Genomic DNA, 22,350 nt, shown 5'->3' on the forward strand with positions numbered 1-22,350 from the left:
TTTTCCTTTTTATCAAACCCTTTCTAAGTTGTTTTCTTTTTTTGTATGGTTTATCATCACATCCCCATTGGGTAGATGCCTTTGTATCATTACAATAGATTTGTGTATTTATTCTTTTAGCTTTTCTTTGTATGTTATGAGACATACAAAGTTGACCAAGTCTATTTTTTAGGAAACTTATCCTCTGTCCTAGAGTATCTCCTTTTTTATTTTCTTTTTCGTATTCTTCTCTGAAGTATTTTGCCCAGAAGCTTGGTAGTTTTTGATAGTATTTTTCTAGATAAGGTATCATTTCCTTACCACTATCAAATACCTTATAGTAATATTCTTCGAATTCACATGTGTATTCTTGAATATAACTCATTTTGCAGATTTGTAGTTTTTCTAATTGCTCTTTAGCAATAGTCCTTATAACTTCTTTATTTTCTTTTATATTTCCTTGTCCACCAAAGAATTCATTTGCAATGTATTGCTTTAAATTTGCTATACCTTCTTGTACAAATTTTTTTAATCCTTCTAAGGTATCATTTTTAATTATTTTTTCTGCATCTTCAATTAATCCTGAAAACCAGTCATTTACTTTTCCAATAAAAGTATTTATCATAATGATATATTTTTCTTCATCAGTATAATTTCCTTTCCCTAATAGGAAATATAGGAGTATATTTTGAGACCATAGGTCTAAGCTATTTTCTGGATCTCTTTTACATTCGAGATCTAGAAACTGAGCTCCGATATCTCCTGTTGGGAGCCTATTTGGCATAAATTTTGATTTATCACTATTATGATAATGTTTTGTAAAATCATTATTTTTTTTTGCTTTATTTGCAAAGTTCTTATCGTCTTTTTCTGGTTCTTGCCATTCTTCTTTCATTGAAGTAGATGCTTCAAATTTTCCTTGGGGTCCGCCTGTTTCCCCTTTATTCATGAATACTTTTAATTCTTCTGAAAGATTAAGATCTTCCATTGAATAAACCAATTCATCTAGTTCATTCATTCTTTTGTGCTTCTTTTTCTTTCGATTCAGAATTAATTTCTTCGGAATCACATTCTAGATCTTTCTCTAGATCATATAAATCTTTTTCTTTCATTTTCTGTTTTTCAAGAAATTTTTGGATTAATATTTCATCCATACTTTCTTTTTGATAAGTGTTTCCACTTGCTAGTTTTTTAGACAGTAATTCTTTAATATATTTTTGACTTACTTTTTTGTCAATTTTTTTTGTCTTTTCTATTATTTTTGTTATTCTTTCTGGAAGATTTTCTTTGATATAGGTGATTTTTATTTCTATATTGTTAGAAATTATAATTATGTAATATTAGTGAAAAAAAAATCATTATTATGTAACCATCTGTGAAATTTATAAGAGGAAATAACCTGGACAAAATACAGATTCGCCTTCATTTTCCACTGGAAGTTGAAGTACTTCTATGCCATCACTGATCAAATCTCTTGCCATCAGTGATTGAAAAACTGTAATTAAAATAATTAATTACATACTTACTTATTTGAGAGATAATATATACTAGTAAAATATACATGCACGAGCATGGCGGAGTCACTAGTTTCAAAATCTGAAGAAGTAAACACATGAACTAGTCGAAGGGGTTCAAAATCTACTATACAACAACAACATATATATGATAAGATTTCTCCATTCTTAACTAGTAGTCTCGAATTCGAGCCTTAGAAATAGAAAAAATCCCGTTAGGGAGGCTTGCCGGTTAAATAAGCCTTACTAATGAGTATAAATTTGAATTAGTCGGACCAAAAGAGAATTAAGGGCTAATTACATACGTGATGCAAGAAGCAAGAAAGCAAGAACATGAGATAGCTTGAGCATACTCTTTCCCTCCATTTTGCTTTTATTTTATTTTCTCTCAAATAATTGTGTGATGTGTTAGACTCATTGGTTACACATGGATATTTATAGGGAGTTAGTAAGGAGTCGTGTAAATTTAGTAATAAACGTTAGGGTAGGTATCAAGTAACTCAATCATCAATAATTGATCGGATATTCTTAAAAGATTTAATTTAAAAAATTTGAAAGGTAATTTTTATCTTCTAAAAACTGGGGAAAATTCAGAAAATGACATGGATATACACTGCATTAGCTATTATGACAAGGAAAAAAACAATATAAAATGAAATTTAAAAAGATTTACTAGCAAAACTAGAGATGCTATGGTCTCTATAAAGGGAACACAGTGAAAATTGAAGGAACACAGTGAAAATTGAATTCACACCTAATATGTGGGGGACACTCATTAATACCAAGGCTAACTACATAACAAGGCTAGCTAGATTTTTTGTTCTTCTCAATTGTGTATTATTATTTTTGTTTACCTTTTGGTGTTTTTCATTTGGTATTTGATATCTGCTTTGGAGTTTAATGAATAGAAATTTACACTGAAACGTTTTTTTTTTTAAAATTCAATACTCAAATCTGAAACATCTATTTAAAGATAAATACATTTATCTTTCCACACCTATAATGATATTTTTGCTTACTACTAGTCCCTTAACCTTCTTATTTGTTCCAAAGAAAGTATATAACACATTATCACGTTTTATTTTTATTTTTGGGGTGTAATGAGGGGACTAATTTGACAATTGCAATTTAAACCCTACCTACCACACATTAATTAAATTTATGGTCCCAAAGATTTTAAAGTCTTGAATAAATATACAATGCGATTGTTTTCTGAATTCACGTGAATTTAATATTGTGAGAATAAATCTTATCCAAATAATATACACTTCACCAATAAGAAAGCACAAATAAAAGAAACAAAAAAAGAAAAGAAAAAAGAAAGGGATATTAAAAAAAATCTATGGTCCCTATAAAATGTTTTTATTCATGCATGTGAGTCATTTTGTGAGTATATAGAACACACAAAAAATGTTATTTATAATTATAGGTACTTGATATTGATATATTGTTCCTAGTTGTTATGTCTTTCAACCGTCCATGCATTTCCATACTCTTTATGTTATGATTTTCGCTCATTGAGATTCAATTGTATTATTTTGGAAAAAGGCATAAATTTTCTTTTGAACTTGTCCCGAAAAGTCAGTTACACGCTTCAACTATTATGGTGACCTATTACACACCTTAACTACTCAAAAGTGAATTTGTTACCACCCTGAGACGTGTAACACGACTCTCACATTATGTGGTGTATTACACTAGCTACCACATCAGCGTCATGTCATAAATTATAATTTTTTACTTTTTTTTCTTTATTAATTAACTTTTCTTTTGTTAACTATATTTACTCTAGCTAATCCCTAATTAATTATTTTAATTTTCTAATAATTATATCTTTTTCATCACTAATTCCACCCATTTTCAATTCTCATTTCATTGGAAAATCATATCCGAACCCACCTTCACTATTGATTTTGTTCTTCACCACCACTATATCACCTTCAATTCTTCTTCTTCTTTGTCACCCAACACCAAATATCACCACCACCATTATCAATATCGATTTTTTCTTCACCACCTTCAATTACTTCTTTTAATGTTTGTCACCCGCCACCCATCACCACCAAACCCATAAAGCTGCTATTACCACCAAACCCAAAAATTGATTAACAACCAAAAAATCTTTATCGAAGTAAAAAAATAAATGAAAAAGATAGAAACAATCAATCAAAATTTTTCTAGATAAAATACAACTATTCACTAACAAATCTATGGGAATTAACCTAATTGCGAATAAAAAAAAATTGTGCTTTAAGATTGTGATAAAAAATAAAGAAGTGTGATGAAAATAAAGAATGAAGAAGAAGAGGACAATGGCTGGGGTTTGAAGAAGAAGAGGCGTGGAGGGTGGGGTGGAAAAAAAGATTCTAACTTTTTTTTTTTACTTTAATCTCAACCTGATGCGCCTATTTTTGATTTTTGTTTTATTTTTTTGCCAAGTCAGTTTTAGGGGGTAAGAAAATTCACTTTTGAATAGTATAGGTATGTAATAGGTCACTATGATAGTTTAAGCGTGTAACTAACTTTTTGGGACAAGTTCAAGGGGAATTTATGTCTTTCCCCTATTATTTTCTTCACTCTAAAATAAACGCCATTCGAGTAAAAATCACGTTTTGTAGTTTACTACTCTTGGCCTGTGGCCTTTTTTTTAATGTTAAAAAAATATTATATAATGCAATTCTTCTCATGTCAATATAATGAAAAGAATAGTCTTTAAAATGTAAATTGAAGTTTGTATAATTTGAATCTCGAATAGCTAAAATATCAGCTGAGCCAGAGAACGTATTTGATGTCTTACACGACTACATAAGTATATATATATTTATGTATGAAAGTCGTAACGGTCCAACTCACTTTATTTATGTTTTCAAAGTCATTCTCAATGCATTAGATATATACACTGAATTAGCTATAATGACAAGGAAAAAAACAATATAAAATGAAATTTAAAAAGATTTACTAGCAAAACTAGAGATGCTATGGTCTCTATAAAGGAAAACGGTGAAAATTTACACATGGCGGGATATGAAGAGAGACAGTGAAAATTGAATTCACACATAATATGTGGGGGACACTCATTTATACCAAGGCTAGTTACTATTAATTAAACTCCAAACCAGATATCAAATATCGAATGAAAAACTAAAAAAAGTAAACAAAAATAATGATACACAATTGAGAAGAATACAAAATCTAGATACCCTTGTTATAAAATTTAATACATATTTATCTTTTCACACTTATAATGATATATTTGTTTACTACTAGTCCCTTAACCTTCTTATTTGTTCCAAAGAAAGTATAACACATTATCACGTTTTATTTTTATTTTTTGGGGTGTAATGGGGGACTAATTTGGCAATTGCAATTCAAACCCAACCTACCACACATTAATTAAATCTATGGTCTCAAAGATTTTAAAGTCTTAAATAAATATACAATGCGATTATTTTCTGAATTCACGTGAATTCAATATTTTAAGGATAGATCTTATCCAAATAATATAGACTTTACTAATAAGAAAACACAAATAAAAGAAACAAAAAAAAAAGAAAAAGAAAGAGATATTAAAAAAATCTATGGTCCCCTATAAAATATTTTTATTCATGAGTCATTTTGTCAGTATATAGAACACACAAAAAATGTGATTTATAAATAAGGGTACTTGATATAGATATATTGTTCCTAGTTATTATGTCTTTCAACCATCCATGCATTTACGTACTCTTTATGTTATGATTTTTGCTCATTGAGATTCAATTGTATTATTTTCTTCACTCTAAAATAAACGCCATTTAAGTAAAAGTCACATTTTGTAGTTTACTACTCTTGGCATGTGGCCTTTTTTTAATGTTCAAAAAATTATTATATAATGCATTTCTTCTCATGTCAATATAATGAAAAAAATATTCTTTAAAATGTAAATTGAAGTTTGTATAATTTGAATCTTGAATAGCTAAAATATCATCTGAGATAGACAACGTATTTGATGTCTTACACGACTACATGAGTATATATATACTAGTTTTCTGATACGTGCGTTGCACGTGATTACCAATTTCAAAAATATATGTTATAGTAAATAGTATCGCTTATTTAAGCGAAAATTTGAATAATAAGCTTAGCAAAAAATAAAATTGCAGATTCTTTTGTGAATGTTCAATGTGGATTGTCATATATATCTCTTATTCACGCAAACCTATGAAGAAGGTCAATGAAAAAATTTATTAGTTAAATGCAATTATGTATATATTTATTTCAATTTAGTGAGGTTCAATCATGTAATTAGTCTTATCTCACTAATATTACCTTATAGATAATATTTGTTATGTATTTTTGTTGTCATCTAACCAGATGTGCTTTGCATGTGTATTCTACGTTAAATTTTTTAGATGTCATATGCACATGTGAAGAGAACAACTACATTTTATATATTCACATATTTTCACATTTGTTGTGAGTTTTTTTTTAAATAAAAAAGAATGCGGAACATTTTAAAATAATACATTTTGAAATTAGAAGATCTCGTAAACTTGATAATACATTTGTAACATATATAATACTTTTTTTAAATACAAATACCTACCCAAATATAAATAAATATTTGCATTAATGAAAATATTTATCTCATAAAATTAGCTATTAAATAAATAATAGTTAAACTAATACAAACTTCAACTGGCGTTATTCCAAGTTATATGAACTTTTCTTCGTATAAAATACTTAAAAGAAATAAAAAATAAGTAAAACAAAAGGGCAATGTTTATATATTAATAACTATTTTGAAGCAAACTTCCTGAGAGTCTAAATCACATAAGTAACATTGGTAAATAAAATCATTCTTTTATCTTGAGCATAAAAAACAAATCGTGACAATTCTCTAAATTTGGAAAAAGATATTCAGAAGCATATATCTACATCAGAAGAGAAATTGTTAAGATAAACAAATAAATTTAGACTACATCATGTTAACTTCATATATTGGAACATTACACACTAATGTATATATTAAGCAAAAAAATAATTATTATATCATCAAAATTATATTATTTTCCTCAAGTACTCGAGGTTATGGAATATACCCTCTTAGGATAAAATGACTTACTTCATTGGAATAGTGGTATCTTATATTGCACTAAACTTTGAACTCACTCAACGACAATAAATTACACAAAAAAATTAAAATGCAAGAAGAAGAAGAGTAGAAGATTAGAAAAAATTGTGGTTGGAAAATGAGAGGAAGTCCCTCTATTTATAGTCAACAAAGGGTAGTAGGAACATTTTTTTTTTGTGTCTAGTCTGAAAAATCATGACCTTTTCGAGAAGTCACAACACTTTGGAAAAATCACAACTTATTGAAAATGTCACAACTCTTTGGAAAAGTCACAACTTATTGAAAAAGTCACAACTCTTTGAAAAAGTCACAACTTATTGAAAAAGTCACAACTATTTGGAAATGTCACAACTCATCGAAAAATCACAACCCTTTGAAAAAAGTCACAACTTATCGGAAAACTCACAACTCATCGCAAAAGTCACAACCTAAGTTAGGGATATTATAGTAATTTAACATTCAAGTTAGGAGTTCATGATTTTAAGGTAAAATATAGATTTTTTATATATATATATATATATATGAAAGTCGTAACGGTCTAGCTGACTAGTGATATTATTTGCTTTTGGCTTATGTCCGCACGACTTTAAAACACAACTTTAATTGGTAAGAACTGCTTACTTATAAGTTATATACCCAACATCTTTCCTAAGTTTTTATCGTTGTGAGACCTTTTGTCTTAAGCTTAGTGTCTCAAAAATGGTGTGTATATATAATTTTATCTAATGATGGATTATCGTAAGAAATATTTACTATGAACTATTTAATGAAAAATTAATAATAATTTCATAACTGAATTTTGGAATTTTATAGTGACGGGTGGAAGGAAACATAAAGAAAAAACAAAAAAAGAAATGATACCAAAAGTAAAAAAGTTATGGTCCCCTAATGTAATGTTCTTATAGTTATGAGTCATTTTGTCATATATAGAACACATAAAAAATGTGTTATAATTGTAAGTATTTTTTATATTGAGTTGTGCCTTTCAATTTATTAAGTTGCGTGTGAATTCAATATTTTCTATCAATCATGTATTTGCTCTTTAAATATCTCTGATATTTTTATAAGAAATGGACAAAATTATTTCTTTATTTTTGTATTCTTATAAGAAATTAATAAGAGGAATGTGGGTAAAAAGAACGTTTTTATATATACAGGGACTAAAATAGAGCAACCCTCAAACTTAATGGCCACCAATTGGGTAATAAATCAGATACTAGTATTTAAATTTTATGAATTATATTTGGGAGTTTTCGGTATCGATTGAAAGTGAACCTATTTTGTAAACTTTGTTAGATAATGAAAAAGGATCAAACATATCTCTATTTTATATAGAATAATTTTATCCTTCATTTGAAAAGTTTTCGACTCATAACTCTATCGTTAGTCAAATGGTCCAAATATGCAATTATTGGCTAACGACCACCAATTCCCTTTTGGAAATTTTATTCTCCTTTTCAAACAAACACAACCTAATCAACTACTATTTAATTCCTCTCTTTATTTTTATTTGTCCATCTCTTTATTTTTATTTGTCAATCCATATTCGTCGATACATCTACGAGTTAGAAGTGTTTGTTGAATTTTATTCTCGACTGTTTTAAAATACCAATCTTGCATATTGTACACATTTTTGTATTTGTTGATACATGTTGTATTTTAAATAATAAATACAGTCGAGGGCATATGTAACATCTAAAAAATTTCTAAGCTAAGGCCTGAATCATTATTTATTTACATGTAAGGTCGTATCGGGTGATTCTTAAATTGCTCATATGTGTAGAGGTCAATTCTTTAGTGTCAAAATTAATTTAGATATGAATTAAGGTGACAAGAACTCCCTAGCACAAGGTTGAGTTTCAATCTTCATTACTGATTAAGTTTTGACATAAAATTTTACTTAGGTCAAACATCAAATGATCATATCTCTCAGCACAAAATGAATTAGGTGACCCATGACCTATGCAATTGAAGGTCTATGAGTCCTATTTGCAATGTCATCAAGTTTGCCTCATTTCGAGTTCAGAGTAAAAAGTTATGACTGTTTTACCAGAAACTATCACATCAGAGTTTCCTGAAGTCAATTCCTACGAGTTGCTTCTATGGTCCGTAGAATAAACCACGAATCGTAAATGGACCGGTAGAAGGTTTTCACCAACTTTCAAGAGGGATATTTTAGTCTTTTCTCACCCCATCTAAGCCTAAAGTACGATGTTTTTAAACCTTGTAAAGGGTTTAAACAATGTTAGTCAATTATTTTACGTTCATTAACGTCTCCAAGTCTTAGAGAAAGGATCCAAGAGGAGAAGGCTAGGGTTTTCAAGCGTTCTTTCAACTGTTTCGCCAAGAACTTTGTTCTTCCATGTATGTAATTAGGTTATCATAGTGATGGACTGATTTCGTCCTCATGCCCTATATCTATCTATAAAATGTTTTTACTCACGAGTCATTTTGTCAGTACATAGAGCACACAAAAAAATTGGTTTATAATTATTGGTACTTGATATTGATATACTGTTCCTAATTATTATGCCTTCCAACCATGCATGCATTTACGTACTGTACTCTTTATGTTACTCCCTTTGTTTCTATTTATATGTCATCATTTTAAATTTTACGTTCCTTAAGAAACTAGGCAAGCTTACTATTGTATCCTTATTTAGTACTCCCTCCATTCCATATTAATTAAATTTTTGAGGCATTTTACATTTTTCAAATTAACTTGTTCAGTTTTCAAGACTACTTTCAAAGTGTTCTTCCAATTTTTACCCTTCATTTGGATTTTCAATGTGATGACTTCAATAAATTTGACAATAATTAATAAGGGTAAAAATGGAAAACTATGTTCAATTTATGTCTTAATCTACTTTTCTTAAAGGGTGTGAAACACCTCAAAAAATTAATTAATATGGAATGGAGGGAGTATGCTTTTGAAGTCTAGTTTTCAATAAATGAACATAAATTAATTTATTTTAATTAATAATTGACCAATGAACATAAAATAATCATTAATTAGTTTTCCTATGTTGGTCAAATTCATACTTTCAAGACTAATAACTCTCAAGGGTATCGAAAAAAATAGTGTTATTTATGTATTGATTTTGTAAGATGACAAGTATTCAAGAACATGTGTTTTTAGTAAGGACGACAAATAAATAGGAAGAAAGAGAGTATAATTTTCACTCATCGAGAATCAATTGTATTATTTTCTTTGCTCCAAAATAAGTTCTATTTAAGTAAAAATCACATTTATTAACTTATTAATAAATACAATATGTAATTTACTACTCCGGCCTCTAGCCTTTTTCAATGTTCAAAAAGTATTGTATAATGCGATTCTTCTGATGTCAATATAAAATATTCTTTAAAATGTAAATTAAAGTTCACGTAATTTGAATCTCGAATAACTAAAATATCACTTGAGACGGAAAATGTTTTGATGTATTACATGACTACCTGAGTGTATATAGATTTATTAATCTATGAAAGTTGTAACGACCCAGCTCGCTAGGGATGTTGTCTACTTTGGGCCTAGGCCCGCACGGTTTAAAACGTACATCTAGTTGGTAAAGTCTGCTTACTTATATACCCAACATCTCTCCTGTGTTTTTGTCGATGTGGGACTTCTTGTCTTAAACTGAGGTGTCACATACACCCCCTCTATGGACTCAACGCCCTCGCTGAGGTTTGCCCCATCGTATGAGATTTGCCTATACTCAGTACTGAGGTTTGCTCTGCCTTATCGGGATTTGCCTAAAGTTAGTTGAACTCTAATCCACATCGACAATGCTGATACATGAGTGACCCTTATACCATTTTGTAACTGTCTATGCATTTACTCTTTAGATATCTCTGATATTTTATTAAGTAATTGACAAAATTGTTTCTTCTTTTTTATTTTTATAAGAAATTATAATAATAAGAATTTGGTTGAAAAAAACTTTTTTTTTATGTATACGAGGAGTAAAATAAAGCAACCCTCAAACTTAATGATTATTTGGGTAAAAAAAACATCATAGTATTTAGATTTTATGAATTATATTTGGGATTTTTCAGTTCCGATGAAAAGTGAACTTATTTTGTAAACTTTGTAAAGAAATGAAAAAATGATCAAATATATCTCTATTTTATGTGAGTAATTTTATCCTTTAATTTCAAAATTTTATTCTCCTTCTTGAAAAAACACAGCCAACTCATATCAATTTTTTTTTGGATTTTTTCACTTGGTGTTTGTATTCGCATTGGAGCTCGATTAATTCGAATTTGCACTGGATAAGGCCACATTCGAGGGTTAGCGCTTCCTACCAAGGATTTTTCCATACCCAAGACTCATTTAAATATTAAATATGAGATTGATATAATTATTTACTTAATAATTATATTCTTAACCCACTTCGCCATAATTTATTTATTTTTTAAGTCAAACACATTACCATACATTTCGTGGATGGATGATATAACAGGTACCCGCTATAATATATCACGTTTAGCTATATATGATCATCTCATTTATAAACTTTAACGATTCATCAATCCATAACAAGAAAATCAAAATTGGAAATTAGACTACAACATAAAAGAAAATTAGGGTAGATATAAAATCACAAAAAAAATAAGGAACATTAGTTTTATTTATCTTGAAATAGTAAAGTACATGAAGACACTATATTTAGTATCTCCACTTTATTTATTTTTCATAACATAATGACATAATGTTCCCATAGAATAATTAATTAACCCATTATGGGAGTAATTTTAACAATGGCCTCCCAGTCAACAACCAGAAAAACTCTACCACAAACATAATTAGATGGCCTAAGCATACCAGGAAATAAAACACTAATATCATGAGCTATGGGATTTTCCTTCTCAATTATTTTCTTAGCATATTCTGCTGGCTTCCCAACAAGTTCAGGCCATGATTGCTTACCTAAAATAATTACAAATATATATAAATATAATGACATAGTAATAAAAAAAGTAAAATATTATAATGGACATCATCATATCAGTCATTATTTCTTAAGGAGCGTGCAAAATCCAAAGAAGAGAAGTACAAGTGAAGTGAATAGAGAGAGTATAATATAACTCGAATCACCTTACTCTTTAGTCTTTTCACTACTTATCAATTTAGAAAAATGTAAATTTAATTTTTAGGAATAAGTTTTTTTACTATGTTAGTAAGGTAAATATTTTTTTGTTAGAAATTATAATTATGTGATATTAGTGGAAAAAATCATAATTATGTGACCATTTGTGAAATTTACCTGTTTTTGAAACTATAAGAAGAAGAAATTAAAAAGTATAAGAGCAAATTACCTGGGCACAATACATCTTGGATTTCATTTTCCAGAATTTGCAGTACTTCTATGCCATCACTCAAATCTCTTGCCATCAGTGATTGAAAAACTGTAATTAAAATAAATAATTCACTTACTTACTAATTTGAGAGATAAAAAAATTATATATACACGAGCATTGACAGAGTTAGTAGTTTTACTAAGAGGGTTCAAAATCCTGTTAGGGAGGCTTGCCGGGTTATATAAGCCTTACTAATTAGTATAAATTTGAATTAGTCGGACCAAAAGAGAATTAAGGGGCTAATTACATACGTGATGCAAGAAGCAAGAAAGCAAGCACATGAGATAACTTGAGCATACTCTTTCCCTCCATTTTGCTTTTATTTTATTTTCTTTCAAATAATTGTGAGATGTGTAAGACTCATTGGTTACACATGGATATTTATAGGGAGTTATTAAGGGGTCGGGTCAATTTTATAATAAATGTTATGGTAGGTATTGAGCAACTCAATCATCAATAATTAATGGTATATTTTCAAAATATTTAATTAAAAATATTGAAAAGTATTTTTTATCTAGTAAAAACTGGGGAAATTTCAGAAAATGACATGACACGTTTTAAAAAAGATTTACTAGCAAAAGTAGAGATGTTATGGTCCCTAGCTATGAAATGTTTTTATTGATGAAATTTTGTCTAATGAATTCAAGTAATAATACATGAGTCCCAAATTCAAATTTAAACATATATATATATATATATATTTTTTTTTTTTTTTTAATGAATTTCAAAACAAAATAAAATTTATGATAAATCTATTGAATTTGATTTTGGGTTAAACATTAAAAAATCGGATAAATTATTGTGATGAAGCCATATGTACATTCGTTAGTTTTATGAGTATACATAATACACTAAATTTAAAAAATTAACAGTTAGAGTATATACAATCTTAAAGTATAACAACAAAATTAAATATATCTCTATTTCATATTGAACAATTTATTCTTCATTTGAAAAGTTTTCGACTCATAACTCAATTGTTAGTCAAATGGTCCGAATATGCAATTATTGGCTAACGATTCCAATAACCTTTTGGAAATTTTATTCTCCTTTTTGAAAAAACACAGAAAAATCAACCTATTTAATTTCTCTATTTATTTTTATTTGTTCATCCACATTCTTTGATACATTGGAAGAATTTTTGAATGATAAATACATCGATGACAATGATTTTCTCATCATTGTGTCCATTGATTCATGTTTTGACAATTTGAAGATAAGGGACAAAATGATTTTTTTGTTTAAAGCCACTAATTAAGATAAAATTATTGTTTTAATTTTAAAATTTACACATGGAATATGAAGGGGGACAGTGAAAATTAAATTCACACGTAATATGCAGGGGACACTCACTGATATCACTATTTTGTAAATTATGAATTTTACAAGAATGAAACGGAAGATTTTATTTTATAGTCGTTAACAAATATTTTATAGTTATATGATTTTTTTTAATGGGAGACTATTATAGAAGATCTGAATTATGCTTAATGAATAAATAGAACTGTAAAGGTTGGAGCATCATGCCGAGTTTTTATTTTTTTCTTTTAAAAGGGGAATAATTTTATTTCAATAAACTTTTGGATTTAAATAAAGTAAAAGCCATTTAAAGTAGTTCAAAATTGTAGTGAGGTACTACATACTAGTGATGTCTAACAACCACACGTTCGAACAATTTGAAGATAAGGAAATAATTAGTATTATGTTTTGAGGAGGACAGTGAAAATTGAAATCACGTGTAGTTTCAAAGAAAGTAAAGTCTCGAAGAGAGAAGTACATAACGATTGATTTTTGAATTCACATTAACCCAATACTTTAAGGATGTATCTGTCACACCCCAAATTCGGATGTGATGGCACGTGTCCATTTCCCACCGGACACGTCAGCCTAACCCAACCACAACGATAGAGAAGTAGAAATACGAGAATAAAAGTTAATAAATAAGCGGAAGACTTTAATTAAGACTCAACACTACCCAGAATTTGGTTGTCACATGTACAAACCTCTAAAAACAGAATTCGAATAAAAATATACAAGTCTCAGAGTATAGTTCTCGAATAGAACAAAACTGAAAGTAAAGATAACTCAAGGGCACGTCTGAAATAAACCGCTACCTCTCGAGTATGTCCCGAAGCTCAATTTGCTAAAGAAAATACTAAGCCGAATCTGAGAGAGTTGTCAACCTACACAATTGTGTAGAAGCAAGGGTGAGTACCGAAAAACCACAGGTACTCGCAAGTAACTCTAAACTAAGCAAAACTAGCAGCTACAAACAACTCCTTTCAAACCCAACCGAACCACCGAAACTTCAATCTAGCGCAAACCAACCAACCTATACTAAACAGATCATATTCAACAGCTAGAACCAACAGTATATCCTCATCAACCTCAGATCAACAAATAAGAGCAAGTAGATCAAATTCCACATAGGAAGGGTAAACCGATACAATCCACACATCACAGACAAAGATAAGGCAAATGCGATGCAAAATGCAATAATGATGTCATGTAGTCGTGATGCATGTCTGTCCTACGATACACATCTGTTGACGTAATCAGTCCGCGCTGAATACTCAAATCAGAACCCATGAGGGCTACACATAGACCATGTATCACCGCTGGAACCAGATCCCATCGGCATCCAAATTGCTAGCCGGAGCTAGTCCATCTCATATATCTCTAGCCGGAGCTAGTCTCAACTGTGTCTCATATCCATCCTCATATCAGTGTCTTAGAACTCATGCAACAGATAGTTCACACATGAGATGAATAATGAATATGCACATGTCATCAATCACAATCATATCACGATCACATCATAGTATTACACATCATCTGTCTCAATCACAACCATATCACGACCACATCATAGTATTACACATCACCTGTCTCAATCACAACCATATCATGACCACATCATAGCATTACACATCACCTGTCTCAATCACAACCATATCACGGCCACATCATAGTATTACACATCACTTGTCTCAATCACAACCATATCATGACCACATCATAGCATTACACATCACCTGTCTCAATCACAATGTTTGTATCAATCATAGCCTACTCATGCTCTTCTATCCCCTCAATATCAGTTATCACATGACTTATTCAACAAATTCAAGTCACATATAACACATTTAGCTCGTTTTATTCCCCATCTTTCATTTACAACAAGCCTACTCATGCTCTTCTATCCCCTCAATATCAGTTATCACATGACTTATTCAACAAATTCAAGTAACATATAACACATTTAACTCGTTTTATTCCCCATCTTTCATTTACAACAATTTCAATCAACAAATAAAACCTATCCTCAATCCCCATTACTCCCCAACACAATTAGGAAAGTAGTCATGCGTAGTCTAAGAGTTTTACAAAGTTTGGAAGCCACTTGCCTTAAAACGAACTCCAAAAGTTACTTGACTTGAGCCTTTCCTTTCCGAGTATAATCCGGATCACGATAATCTATTCAAACAATTAATCACAATCACAATTCGAGTCCAATGACACCAAAATCAAGAAATTTAGGGAAAAAGGGCAAAACGGTCCAAAAGTCTCATACCGGAAAACGGTATCCAAATCTGGAAATTTTTGATGTAAAATGATCCTTAAAGTATTTGGAAGCTAATGGTGAAAACCAATTTGAAAACGGAGTTGAAATCAATTCACAAACTCAATTTGAAGGAAAATCCACGTTCTTGAAGAAGCCTAAAATATTCGGATTCGAAACCCCAACTCGAAAATGAAATATCTCTGGAAAAAATATCTTACCCATGCTTAGATAAGTTCAAATATGAAATTTCATCAAAAACGGAGTTAAGATCGACCTTGAAATTCTCGATTTATCAAACTTTAACTTTACCGGGAAAGTCCAAATTGTACGCGGTTAATATGATGAAAATAATCGATGAATCACTAATTTTATGTTAAAATCAGTTTACCCATAACATAAGGATCGTAAATATACCTTTTTCATCAAAAAGGGAGTCCAAATCAATAAAACCCCAGTTTTTCCCGAGAGATTTACGGATAGGGAAAAAAGAAAAAAAACCAGATAAATAAATTATGAGAAAATGTCGAATTGAAGATTGAATACTAACCCTCATATTAATTCAAGAAGAAACCCGTAAGAATCACTCCATTCTGATCTCTAGAACTCCTGATATGCTCAAAATACCAAATGAACACAGTTTGAGATTTTTATAACAATACATGACTGTTATGCACCAGAAAAACAGCAGTTAATCTTTCACTAAAAAGGCCATAATTTCCTCATACGATAGTGAAATGACCCGATTCTTTTTGTAAATGTCTTAAATAATGATACGGACCTGCTCATTCAATCGGAGGTCAATTTCATGCTCGTTTGCCCAGTCAAATATCATTTCTACTCGGTAAACAATTATTTCTTATTTGCGATAAAAGTCCAATCTCGGGTTAGCGAAAATGCACCAAAATTTGCAGATAAGTCCTATAATTCATGTTCAAAGTTTCAAAACCTTCGGAATAATTTTTCGACCTTTAAAACTAGTAATGAACCCTTTAGTTGCCACAATTTGCTGAAATAATGTCAAAGCATCCAAGAATCTTAAAAGCTCACCCAAAACTCATTTGGCACTTCCCGAACACAAACCAAATATGCTACTAGCTTGAAAATGACATTTCGGACTCAATGAAATCGTCGGAATTTGAATTCGAGGTCTCCTTGACCCGGTATCCGATAAGGCGTCAAGAAACTAACTTTAGGCTCAAAAATTCGAAATGCACTCGGGGCCTCTAAAAATTCAACCAAGACTCATTCTAGACTTAGAATCACCCCCTGAATCCAAAGGTGCCCTCGGAATTCCATTTCGAGCACCGGAACCTCGTTTGTTGACCAAAGTCAACTCTTGATCAAAATTTCACAATTTTAGCAACTTAGGACCTCAAATCTTCGTTTTAACTCCAAATTCGACTCCGTAAATTCTCATAGACCCGTTTCGACATTCTAAAACTGCTGGAATCGACGGAAATCCGATTCGAGTCTCGAAACTCCAAATGACTCGAAATAACACTTTTAACCAAACTTTAACTCTTAAAAACTCAACTTTCCAAAAACTCAACTTTTCATCAATTTTCCTCCAAACCAACTTCAAAAATACAACAATTAGGACTCGGGGCAACTATCGGGAGGGGTAAAACGGTCATTTTATGAAAATTTCCAAAAATGACCTTTAGGGTCATTACAGCATCTTATCTGAATATAGAACAATAAAAATGAACAAATACAGATTGGCAAAATAACAAGAAGAAAAAAAGAAATAGAGAAGTAGTACTAGTTCTCAAATCGTGATCGATTATATAAATTCTTAATATTCTTGCGCAAAGGAATATAGAAAGCTTCGTTTTACTTGATTTTCATGTTTTATGATTTTTGTATGCTAATTTACAGGTAAAAAATATTTAGTTTATCTCTATGCTATAAATTTTTTAAATTTTTTGAAATAAAATTCATATATTTTGAAAACTACGTAAAAAAAAAAGTTTGATTCATAAGGAATTCATTTCCTCATAAGACAATATGAAATCTAATGCCGCAAAATTTAAGCTAATGCAACCTCGATAAATTTGTTTCCTTTGCCAAATGCCAACCAAATATTATTTTACTCTCCCATCTCAATTTATGTGATAATTTTCTAAGTTTAAGAGTTAAATAAATTATTATTTTTATTGTAATTTTTTTATAGGCAGAGGTTGCCTTCATTGTTGTGGGTACTCTACATACTACTGGTGTCTATTAACCACATGTTGCACAATTTGATGATAAGGGACAACATGGTCTTTTCCTTTAAATCCACTAATTAGGATGAAACTATTATTTTTAATTTACACATGAAATGTAAAGGGGATAGTGAAAATTGAATTTCCATGTAGTAGGTGAGGGACATCCACTGATACCACTATTTTGTAATTTATGAATTCGACAAGAATGAAACAGGAAATTTGATTTTATAGTCGATTATAAATATTTTCTAATTATATGAATTTTTACGAGAGATCTTTTTATAGGAAAACATAGAAGATCAATAACTTCATAAAATAAATGTTGGAGATCTTTGTAAGCACAATCTTTTCATTCAAATTGTAAGTGCACTTAGGAGATCATTTTCCTCCTTAGAAATTGGAAATATAAAGGTTGGAGCATCATGTCGAGTTTTTTTTTTTAAAAAAAAAATGAAGGAAAATCCATTAAAGTAGTTTGAAATTCTAAAAGTAAATATATTGAGAAGTTTTTTATATTCAAGGCTCAAACTTAAAACTTCGAGTAAATTTTTTAGATAATCACTCATGTTTGGAAATTTTCCCTATAATATCACATTTATTTCTTTAAGACCACAATATCATCAAATCCTATTTTCATCAAAATATACTCATCTCTCCTCTTCTAGTGATATGTCATGTCACATTATTCTTCTTTTAAAAAATAAAAAGATTTTAACAATACAATAAAAAGTTGTTTAATGTTTCTATAAACAACATTTTTAGGTATTCAATTGAAATATTTACCTATTCTTGAATTTTATAAAAGATAATCAAATTTTGAATTAAAATTAACTAATATTTGTTATTTTTTAAAATATATTTTTGCAATTTGATTACCGTTTTAAAATACAAGAATGGGTAAATGTTTCAATTAATATCCAAAAAAAGTTGCATATAAAGACATGTTTTTATTGTATTGTTAAAAAGCTTTTTGTTAAGAAAAAATAAAATAATAATATGAAATGCCATCCCATTAGAAGAGAGGAGTATATTCTGAAGAAAATAGGAATAGTTGGGTGATATTGTGATCCTAAAAGAAACAAAAGTGTTATTATAACACATTCTCAAACATATTTGACCATCTAACAAATTTATTTTCAAATCTCTAATTAAAGACGGAGAAACACTAGTGGTCCCTTTGACGATAGAAACTTATATTTCTATATATCTTAACCTTTTATGATATTTTTGTTTAGTACAACACATTATTCACGTTTTTAACTTTTGGGGTGTGGTGTGGTTGGGGGGACTAGTTTGACAAATACAATTTAAATGATAGCTATCACACCTTAAATCTAGGATAGATATAGCCCTAACGGATGGACACATGACTTCATTTCGATATCTTACTCGATTTTTATTTATTTTTTACCCAAAATTAAAAAAAAACCTTTATTTTATTTTAAACCCACCTAGCATTCCCAAAATGAAATAACCCTTCAAAATCAATTTCAATTCATCAAATCTACTTCAAAATTATTTTCAACCCCTTTCAACAATAAAAAATCGATTTGACTTCGAAATATTTGGTTTAATTGCTGAACCTACTTTAAAGCTTGAAGCTTTGTTTGTCAATAGTGATAACATATTCAACCTCTTTAAACAAAAGAAAATCACTTTGTGTTGAAATTTTTTGATTCAATTGCAGATCCACTTTTAAGCTTGAAGTTTTGTCCGTCAATGATGACAGTATTTCCAATCCTTTTCAACAACAACAAATCGAATATAAAAAAAAATTAAATTAATGCATACATCATCTATGCGTGAATGCATTTGGGTGTTTTGATTGATTTCACCTGAAACGAATTCTTGGCTTTGATAAGAAATATCTGAGTAAACAACCTTTGAGCTGAGGTAATATTCAATTGTGTACAATTACTAAGATAAGGTATGATTTTTAATTTTGAAAACTGTTGTTACACACGATAAATAGCATCTAAATTATAGTGCTTTATGAAATTTTCTGGGTTTAGGGATAACTATCAGTCCATAAACCTTACTTACCATCTATATTCAGCCCAACTCATACAAATTAGAGAAAATAATTGTTCTAATATATCCCCCCTCCTCGTCCTCCTCCTTATCAAGTAGGTTCTCGAGAATCTGATAACTTTTGTCTAGACCTCGAATTTATAGTGTGAGACCCATTAACCGGTAGGGTAAGTGAGAACACGAGGTCCGGGCAAATATGTGAATGTAATGTAAGTTTGAATATTGTTTAATTATGTGACCATTTTATATTAGAACTTAAGTGGTTATGATGTGACACTCTTTATTTAATTAATTACAATGATATATATATATATATATATATATATATATATATATATATATATATATATATATATATATCTTTATGTGTGCCCACTGATATTGATCTTAGGACATTTGCCTATTGATATCCATATTGTTTTTTTCTCCCATTCGATGTTTGATAATTTCAAATTCGCACTGAATAGGACCCCATTCGAAGGATAGCGCTCTCTATCAAAATAATTTCATATCAAAGACTCATTAATGATTCGTCAATCCATAAGAAAAGAAAATAAAAATTGGAAAAGACTACAACATAAAAGAAAATAATAAGGGTAGATAATAACAATACAATACAAATAAGGGTAGATAATGTTGAAATAGTAGAGTACATGAAGAGACTTATCTCCACTTTATTTAATTTTGATAACATAACATAATAATGTTACTAACCCATAGTGGGAGTAACTTGAACAATGAGTTTCCAGTCAACAACCAAATAAACTCTACCACAAATATATGCTGCTGGCTTAGGCATACCAGGAAATAGAAGCGTAAATCGAGTAACTATGGGATTTTCCTTCTGAATTACTTGTTTTGCATATCCTGCTGACTTCCCAACAAGTTCAGGCCATGATTGCTTACCTACAACATTTACAAATATAAGAGCAAATTTACCTGTCTTCGAATTACTATAATATAAGAGGAAATTAATTACCTGGGCAAAATTCAAATTCGCCATCATTTTCCACTGGAAGTTGCACTACTTCTATGCCATCACTGATCAAATCTCTTGCCATCAGTGATTGAAAAACTGTAATTAAAATTATTAATTACATACTTACTTATTTGAGAGATCGTAAAATATATATATGAACGAGCATTGACAGAGTTAGTAGTTTTATTAAGAGGGTTCAAAATACTGTTAGGGAGGCTTGCCTGTTAGATAAGCCTTAGTAATGAGTATAAATTTGAATTAATCGGACTAAAAGAGAATTAAGGGGCTAATTACATACGTGATGCAAGAAGCAAGAAAGCAAGCACTTGAGATAACTTGAGCATACTCTTTCCCTCCATTGCTTTTATTTAATTTCCTTCCAAATAATTGTGTGATGTGTAAGACTCAGTGATTACACATGGATATTTATAGGGAGTTAGTAAGGGGTTGGTTCAATTTATTTAGTTATAAGCGTTATGGTTGGTATCAAGTAACTCATTCATCAATAGTTGAGAGTATATTCATTGATGCGTGTTTGATAATTTGAAGATAAGGGACAAAATGGTCTTTTCATTTAAAGCCACTAATTAGGACAAACCAATTTTTTAAATTTTTTTTTTACACACGGGATATGAAAGGAGACAGTGAAAATTGAATTCACACGTAATATGTGGAGGACATTCATTGATACCACTATTTAGTAAATTATGAATTTTACAAGAATGAAATGGAAGATTTGATTTTATAGACGTTATCAAATATTTTCTAATTATATGATTATTTTTTTTGGGATACTATTAAAAAAATGACATAGAAGATCTCGATTATACTTAATGAATAAATTAGAACTATAAAGGTTGGAGCATCATGCCGAGTTATTATTATTTTCTTTTAAATGGGGAATAATTTTGTTTTAATAAACTTTTGGATTTAAATGAAGTAAAATCCATTTAAAGTAGTTCGAAATTCTAAAAGAAAAACGTCTTTCATTTTAAAAAAATCAGTAAAATTGCCTCAAAATAAGGATAAACAAAAGAAACTTAATTAATTTATTGGTAATTTGACTTCTTTATTTTTTAAGAAGGCTAGCTAAATTTTGTATTCTTCTCAATTGTGTATAATTATTTTTTATTACTTCTTTTAGTTTTTCATTTGATATTTGATATCTGTTTTAGAGTTCAATTAATAGATATTTATATTGAATTTTTTTTAATTTTTAATTTTTTATATTCAATGCTCAAATCTGAAACCTCTAATTAAATATGAATACACATTTATCTTTCCACACCTATATATAATGATATTTTTGTTTACTACTGACCCCTCAACCTTCTTAATTGTTCCAAAGAAAGTATAACACATTGTCACTTTTTTTTTTTTGGGGTGTAATGGGGGGACTAATTTGACAACTGCAATTCAAACCCTATCTACCACACATTAATTAAATCTATGGTCTCAAAAAATTTAAAGTCTTAAATAAATATACAATGCGATTGTTTTCTAAATTCACGTGAATCTAATATTTTAAGGATAGATCTTATCCAAATAATATACACTTCACCAAAAAGAAAACACAAATAAAAAAATAAAAGAAGAAA

The 22,350-nt window shown here is 29.5% G+C and overlaps 1 protein-coding gene across 5 annotated transcripts; it reads right to left on the minus strand.

The window, feature by feature from the left end:
* Positions 1-1,387: 1,387 nt before the first annotated feature.
* LOC125839608 (wound-induced proteinase inhibitor 1-like) lies at positions 1,388-21,150 on the minus strand. Of its 5 annotated transcripts, none has more exons than XM_049518605.1 (3): positions 21,051-21,138; positions 11,926-12,015; positions 11,203-11,536 (listed from the first exon to the last, which is right to left on the minus strand). In XM_049518605.1, exons 1-3 carry the CDS (start codon positions 21,109-21,111, stop codon positions 11,340-11,342), a joined length of 348 nt encoding a protein of 115 aa, XP_049374562.1. In that variant the 5' UTR covers positions 21,112-21,138; the 3' UTR covers positions 11,203-11,339. The 5 variants fall into 5 exon arrangements, 3 of the variants coding, with proteins under 3 accessions (XP_049374562.1, XP_049374561.1, XP_049374560.1); XM_049518604.1 differs by lacking the exon at positions 21,051-21,138 and adding an exon at positions 12,219-12,318; XM_049518603.1 differs by lacking the exons at positions 11,203-11,536; positions 11,926-12,015 and adding exons at positions 20,352-20,679; positions 20,753-20,848 and having other exon boundaries at positions 21,051-21,150.
* Positions 21,151-22,350: the final 1,200 nt, after the last annotated feature.

Source organism: Solanum verrucosum, unplaced genomic scaffold (genome assembly GCF_900185275.1).
Source record: "Solanum verrucosum unplaced genomic scaffold, falcon-dt-bn FXZP01000306.1, whole genome shotgun sequence".
NCBI classification, from domain to species: Eukaryota; Viridiplantae; Streptophyta; class Magnoliopsida; order Solanales; family Solanaceae; genus Solanum; species Solanum verrucosum.